Source organism: Triticum aestivum, chromosome 3B (genome assembly GCF_018294505.1).
Source record: "Triticum aestivum cultivar Chinese Spring chromosome 3B, IWGSC CS RefSeq v2.1, whole genome shotgun sequence".
NCBI lineage: Eukaryota > Viridiplantae > Streptophyta > Magnoliopsida > Poales > Poaceae > Triticum > Triticum aestivum.
This window is the reverse complement of record NC_057801.1, coordinates 18,816,273-18,823,686: the sequence shown is the minus strand read 5'-3', so window position 1 is coordinate 18,823,686 and position 7,414 is coordinate 18,816,273. Positions and strand designations below refer to the sequence as shown.

The window sequence follows — 7,414 nt, the reverse complement described above, 5'->3', positions numbered from 1 at the left end:
ATAGAAAATCAGTTACCGGTAAAGAAGCAAACTAAAAGCAAAAAAACTAACAATATGAAGAAAACAAAAAAAAGAGAAAAAAAATGAAAATTATAATGAAGAAAGAAAAACCAGAGAAAAAACAAAGTATAATGAAGACAAAAACATAAGCACAAACACCGGAAGCAACTACAAGTTCGAAGTTTATTTTAGACTTTTTTCTTAAAAAAACATTTGCTGTACGGAAACGAATAATAGGCGTGACGGTGAGAGGTTTTGCTCCCGGCGGGGCTCGAACCCGCGACCTTCGGCTCATAAGACCAACGCTCTAACCAACTGAGCTACGGGAGCTGAACGAGTAAAAAGTCTGGTTCCCGGATTTTATACGTTGCTTCTCTGTACATCAAATTGACCGGCAAAACTGCGTGTATATATATATATAGCAAGCAAAATGGTACTCGTTCGTTCGTTGCTCTCGGAGAAAGTTTGAAACAAAAAAAGGCATCTTTTTATAAACAGGGCACACTAATATCAGGGGTCATTAGTTTATTAATCACCTCAGCTCAGCTCAGCTCAGCGTCTAACACAATGTAAAAAACTCCTGGATGAGAATACGGCCAGGAGCCTGAAGCAAACCTGGCCCTAACAGGAAGTTGCAAGCATAAACATCAGAATCCCTCCCATCAAGTTTGTGTATCCGACTATCCCCTGCGCTCCGCAAAAGTGTAGCCGTTTCCATAATCTATACTGGACTAGTTCAGGTCGCTGAACAAAGTATGAACAAAAAGAACGAAATGTAGCCGCTGGGATAGAGGTAAGTACTCTCTCCGTCCCATAACGTTAGACGTTTTTTGAAACTAGTGTAGTGTAAAAAAATGTCTTACATTATGGGACAGAGGGAGTATGAACAAAAAGAAGTCCAGTCCTGAACAAAGTTTCCGTAATCTGTACTGTATGATATTAGCCGCCCAGGAGGAGCATGCTAAGGCTATCATGCTAAGCATGCCTACCCCTCGGTACATCACAAAAATGTAGCCATCATGCTAAGGCTACCAGAGCATAGAAAAATCACCGTGCACCTGCTATATATCAACCAGGGAAGCGCGAAACAAAAGAAGGAACTTCGTCGAAACAAAGTGTCCGTAAATTATGTGCTGCAAGTACTTCCTGTGCTTTTAACCTGCGCCAAAAGCGCGCCGCGCCGACGAAACCATGCTTGATAACGTCGCCCTTCAGCATATGCCATGCGACGGCGGCGGCGGGTACTGGTGGTAGCCGCTGGGAGGCACCAGGAACGTGCTGGTGACGCTGCCATCGGAGCCGGTGGCCGGGGAGCTCGTCTGCGGGCCTCCAGCGGGGTGCAGCCCCGACAGCAGCACGCTCCTCCCGGCCTGCATTGGAGGCAGGTTGTTGATCTGCGCCTGCCTGCCCAAATCCTGGAAACGCCACCGGTACGTCGTGCCGTCGTGCTGCTGCGGGGGAGGAGTCGGAGTCTGGTGCCACTGGCCATAGCTGCCTGCACCCATGCTCGCAGTCGTAGGGTATCTCTCGCTGGACCCTCCTGGTATATCGTGTCTGCTTTGGGGGTAGTAGTAGTGCTGGTGCTGATCCGTTGGGCACGCCCCGCCTGAGAATGGCGGCCGCCTCTGGTCTTGTTGGAAGGCTCTGCTGTTGTACTGCTGCTCGGCTGGGTAACCAGGGTTCGAGAAGTGGGATGCATCGACGTTTGCCGGCGTTGGGTGTTGCTGCTCTGGCTGTACCCATTGCTGTTGGCTCCCTTGGTGCATAGCATTTGTACTATGATCATCTGGCATCCCCCATTGCTGCTGGCTCCCTTGACGCCGGAGATTTGCATGACCATCCGGCATCCCCCATTGCTGCTGGCTCCCTTGGCGCCGAACGTTTGCGTGTGCATATGTTTGCCCCCACTGCTGATTGCCACCTTGCTGCGGAACATTTGCGTGTGCGTATGGTTGCCACCACTGCTGGTTACTCCCTTGCTGCGGAAAACTTGCATGCGCATATGGTTTCCCCCGCTGCTGGTTACTCCTGCGCTGCAGAACATTTGTGTCTGCATATGGTTTCCCCCGTTGCTGCTTACCCCTTAGCCGTGGAGCATTTGTGTGTGCATATGACTGCCCCCACTGCTGAGTACTCCCTTGCTGCATGGCATTTCTGTGCGCATCTCGCATCCCCCAGTGATGACTCCCTTCGTGCTGGGCATTTGCATGCACATCTGGCAGGCCCCACTGCCGGCTCCCTTGATACAGAACATTGGCATGTACATCTGGCAGTCCCCACTGCTGGCTCCCTTGCTGCCGAGCATTGGCATGTACATTTGGGCCTGGGAGCCTCTTCTCCGATGCAAAACCTGTATCCTTACATTCATTAATCACAACGGTTTTTGCAACAGAAGGCGAGAACCCCTGGTACTGTGGATGTTCTCCAGTCAGATAGCCGGGCTGAGATACATCTGCGGATTGCTGAAAAATGATGGCGTATTCGAGTAAGTGATGCAAAAGGCGGCGTGTCGATATGGGAAAATATCTGGGAAATCTTAATGTGCGAGAAGAGAGTGCTACTGAAAATGCGAGTATTAAAAGGAATCCTCATCTTACCTGTGTGAGTTCAGAGAATCCATTACAGACCGTAGAATTGCATAGTGTGTAGCCATCCCGTTTCATCTGCATATACAACCCAAAACTCAGAAATCGACCTGACATATTATTTCAGCATACAAAGAAGACAGTTCCTAAAACAAATCATCCAGGGCAGCAACTAGTTTAATATGCAAAAAGGGTAAACAATAAAAAAATACTGATATTTAAACATATATCAACAGCTTGTCAGTGCCTAGTGGCAAGTGGCCACAGACAGAATGTATTTTTTTAACCAGACAAAGACAGAAAGGTTCAATTTCTTTATTGTCAAAACAATGAATGCCTTGGAAGACAATGCTTACTTACCAGAAGAATGAATTGATCCACAAACTTCTTTGCTTGATCCTGAAGCATACCATGGAGGAGACAGAGATGAAGAGGTATTACAGTATTATTCTTGCATTGTAAAACTGAATTAAAATAGTACTCACAGAAGTGGGGAGAGTAGCGATGTGAAAACGCTCATGTCCCGATATCATTTCAACAGCTATTTGATGGTCATCCGGTGAATCAGACTCAAGAAGGCAAAGTATGTAATGAGATTGATCAATTATACCTGCCATGTGCAATGCTTTAGAACAAGAGTAGAACTAAGCGCAAAATAAGAGTATGCGTGCGCAAGCAGAAATAAACCCACCTCTACAGAAATACTGTACACGGTGAAAAACAAGGCTTCTAATATTTCGAGTATGTTTCGTTCTCCTAGTTAGACAGCATGAAATGGTCTCCTCCCGCGTGTATGGACTTCCCTCAGCACCCTCATACCGAATGAAACAAGATGGTGAGCAGGAATTCACTGGCGTCAATGTTTCAAGACCATCAATTTTAGCAGCATTCCCATCTGGTGCATGCCTACATAAAGAATAATGAACAATATAAAGAACTTCTATAATTCTGGCACCAGTTGTACCGAAAAAATCCAACTTAAAATGAGAAGTACAGAGTGAAGTTGTACAACACCTCTGCGTGGTCAGGATGACCTCTGATAGAATCCTTTCTATGTTAGGTTCAATGTTATATAAAGGGTGTCCAATGCACACCTCAATATCTGGAGAAATACCAAATTGACTGCTAGTACCATCAGTAACACCTGGTACTATTGAGCTTCTGTCCTCACACGAACGCCTGACCAGAATATCAGCTTGTTTCTGCCCTTCGAAATGGATTTGCTGGTTCAGAGAAATGGTAGAAGTTTCTGATACTTTTATCTTTGAAGTAGTAGGTTGGGGCTCCATGGAAGCTTTATCCTCCTGAGGTTTGGCATCTGCATTTCTTGAACTTGCATTGCAGGAAGTTACAGGGGTCACTGAACTGTCTTTGAGCTCTCCTCCGTGATTGTCCACATCTACACATGAGACGAGATGACTTTCTCTCATCCTTGTATCCGAACAGTGAACCTTTTCAGGGATTTTTTCTATATGCAGACTATTTCTGTTCAAGGAAGAGTGTGGAAGAGTGGCCGGGAGTATTGACAGGGGCTCATTTTCCTTTCCTCTGCCGATTGACTGTTCTAACTTGACCTCAACCGGCAGCTCTTTTTGAGATCCCAGCTTAACCTTTTCAGGGAACTGTTCTAAACATGACTCATTTCTGTTGAAGGAAGGAAGTGAGTGATTTGTTGAGACAACTGAGAAGGGCTTCTGTTCCTGTAATCTCATGTCCTTTTTGCTCATGGTCTGATCAACCATAACCTCAACTGGCAGTTCTTTCCGAGAACCCTGCTTAACCTTTTCGGCAAACTTTTCTGGACATGGATCCTTTATGTTCAAGGAAGGAGTTGAGAAGGACTTCTGTTGATGTACTTCCATGTCCTTGTTGCCTATTATCTGATATACCTTGTCCTCAGCCGACAGTTCTTTTGGAGATCCTAGCATAAGACCTTCTTTATTTGGAGCCTCCGCTGACTTTTGAAACTGGTCATCGGAACTTCGGGAGCTCAACCTTGCACTTTTGTCTGAAAACAGCCTTTCATGTTCAAGATTCGAGCCCTCCTTTCTCTTTTGTGGTAGAACTGTCTCTCTTAGGAATCGTCCCTTTTTATGATCAACCTCCATGGTATCTAAGTCCACCTGATGCTGATCATGATTCTGAAGAAAATTATCAGAAGCAGGAGTACTTGATGCACTTTGTTCTCTGTCACAGAAGGCAGAACTGTTGATAATGGAAGAAGAGCATTGCGTAGTATCTTCGGGATCAGACACTGCAGTTGATTTGGCACTGTTAACTTGGGGAGGTGATGGACAGTTCACTGGCGAGCAGCTCAGTATTCCGCTTGGCAAGACTTCTAGAGCTGAATTCTCAATGCATACTGCTGCACCTTCACAGGCATCGCATTCCTTGGGCTTGCATTGTTCAGGAGGGCCAGGAGAAATATTGAGAAGAGATGTCTCTTTCATTCGTTGTCTTCCCTTATGTAGACCTAAATCGATCTATTTACATACAATTTGGCACAAAAGCACAAGCTAAGTTGCAGTACTTTCTAAAGTTAACAAAAGAATTGAGTAGGATCCAGGAACTGAAAGCGGGGGTACCTTCTTAACAGAGTTGCAAAGCTTCTCAAGGCATGGCTTAGGATCCAAATTAAGCCTGGGTTGCAAGGAATTAATGATGGTCGACTCGGCAATCTGAAATATGCATAAGAAAAATAAATCAGGTGGGATTTTGCAAGTAGCAGATGAGAGTTAAACATTGCCATTTCAGGTTTACAGAAGTGCTGACCAATTTCTCATGATAAGTCCATGAAGCATCCGCAATCAAAGATAGATCATTGACAACACATTCAGTGCCCAACCTAAGAGCAATTCTGTTCATTATGGGGAAGTCGTCTTCTGAAGAATTATCCCCATTCGACAGGAAGGACCTGTAGTCCCGCACCTGCGTACATTACAATGTAAAAAAGGAAACCCGCATAAGCAGAGATAATACAGACACTGAAGTTGGAAGATACGACTCGAGCTAACCTCACAAACAACAATTCCATTTTGGAATTTGCAAGGGACACCGTGCAATATATCTTTAGGCAAGCAGCCATACTCAATATCCTGTAAGAACACATTTATAAAAGTATAAAATCCACAGATGATGCACTACAAGAATATGCAACAGAAATAAGAAGACCATCTGGAGTCAGGACTACATAACTTGTTAAGGGTGCTCTGAATTTCTGGGAATAAATATGCAACAAAAGCTATGTGGTGGTTCCCCCACAGAAAGAACATGCCATAAAAGAAATAAAATGTACACTCCCACGAATATAAAATGTGCAGTGGCTCCATGAAATGTATGCAAAGCAATACTTTACTCTGATCTCATCAGCAAAAGAGAACTATGTGTGCAACAAATTTGGCGGCAGTCGAAATGCCCTCTAGTCTCGTGTGTTCGCCTCCGGCGCGCCCATAAATTTGTTGCACAGGAATGGACTGTGAAGTCTAGCACCCACTCCGCGGTGCAATTAATCACTCCTTTTTTTACCTTGTTTCTGTAACTTGGAAACCGACTCATGATTAATTACCCCCCGGCCCCCGAGTCACCCCCCTCTCCCCCTTGACAATATATACAGAGAAAAACGAAATGAGCACCATACGTACAGACAGCAGAGCTGTGGACGCCCTGGTGTAGGGCATCCTCTCTAGATCATCACCAATGAGGAACACAAGCATCCCCTGCACCGAAACCAACAGATTCGGCCATGAGCAACCGAGCAGCATCATCAAGTAATCACACAAAACAAACGAACAAACATGTAGCAGCAGCGGCCAGTGCGATTCGCACGCAGACCTTGTCGAGCCCGCCGACCGAGTACCCATCCGGGAACAGGTTCAGCGCGAAGGACGCCTCGAGGCCTGCAGCGGCAGAGGTTTCAGCATCACCAGCTTGTCGTTGAGCAACATTTGAGCGAGTTCGGAATAACAGATTAACTGAAGAAATCGGGGCGGACAGGTCGGGGCCTCACCGGAATCGGCGGCATCGGCTCCGTGCGCGGACGATCGGGCGGCGATGGCGAGCCCCGGCCCCGCCGCGGCGGCCTGCACGCACGGGTTTCGGTCAGATGGTGAGCGCCCGTGCCGTACGGTCAAGGTCGCGGCGAAATGAGCGGATACGGAGGGGATGGACGGAGGCGGCGCTTATCGGGGACGGGGACGGGGACGGGGAGGGTGCTCACCTCCCACGGCGGCGGCTTGGGCGAGGCGTCCGGGGCGTCGGCGGCGGGGGCGGAGGCCGGAGGCGGCGGGTAGAAGCGGCGGCCGCGGCGGGCGAGCTTGAAGGAGACGACCATCGCGGGGCCGCGGTGGCGGTGGCGGTGGCGGTGGGGGGTAGGGTTTTGGTCGGCGGTGGGTGGTTGGTCGGGGGTTTTTGGTCGGGGCTTCTGGAGGGAGGGAGAGGTGGCGCCAGGCGGGGCGGCGAGGACGGGGCAGAGAGAGTGGGGGACGGACGCCGGATGGCCCACTGGCAGTGTCAGCGGGGCGGGGAGGACGCGGCACGCGCGCGGTGTCGCGTGCCGTTGCAGGCGTGTGGTGGGGCCCGCGTGTCAGACGGGGTGGCGTGCTGTGGTGCTGCCCGCGGCAAAGGCGATGTCGTAGCGAGGAAGATTGTTTTTTTTCAAATTAAAATAAATAGAGTTTGAGTTGGGTGTTAAGTCAGATTTATTTATTTTATCAAAAAGGAATTCAGATTTATCTACGTTTGACCAAATCTAAAATGTACCCCCTCTGTTTTAAAATAAGTGTTGTATATGTGTGTGTGTGTGTGTCTTTGAGGTTGTAGATCTTCGCATA

At 47.8% G+C, this 7,414-nt stretch overlaps 1 protein-coding gene and 1 non-coding gene across 2 annotated transcripts; both read right to left on the bottom strand.

Annotated features, from left to right (window-relative positions):
• Nucleotides 1-256: 256 nt before the first annotated feature.
• Nucleotides 257-330, bottom strand: TRNAI-UAU (transfer RNA isoleucine (anticodon UAU)). Its single transcript has one exon. It is a non-coding gene; the product is annotated as a tRNA-Ile (tRNA).
• A 553-nt stretch (nucleotides 331-883) lies between these two features.
• LOC123068298 (uncharacterized) lies at nucleotides 884-7,048 on the bottom strand. The gene is made up of 13 exons (XM_044490851.1): nucleotides 6,802-7,048; nucleotides 6,592-6,664; nucleotides 6,417-6,481; nucleotides 6,227-6,301; nucleotides 5,600-5,680; nucleotides 5,358-5,513; nucleotides 5,171-5,263; nucleotides 3,600-5,068; nucleotides 3,277-3,491; nucleotides 3,071-3,195; nucleotides 2,946-2,984; nucleotides 2,598-2,663; nucleotides 884-2,462 (listed from the first exon to the last, which is right to left on the bottom strand). Exons 1-13 carry the CDS (start codon nucleotides 6,913-6,915, stop codon nucleotides 1,212-1,214), a joined length of 3,822 nt encoding a protein of 1,273 aa, XP_044346786.1. The 5' UTR covers nucleotides 6,916-7,048; the 3' UTR covers nucleotides 884-1,211.
• Between the last annotated feature and the right edge of the window lie 366 nt (nucleotides 7,049-7,414).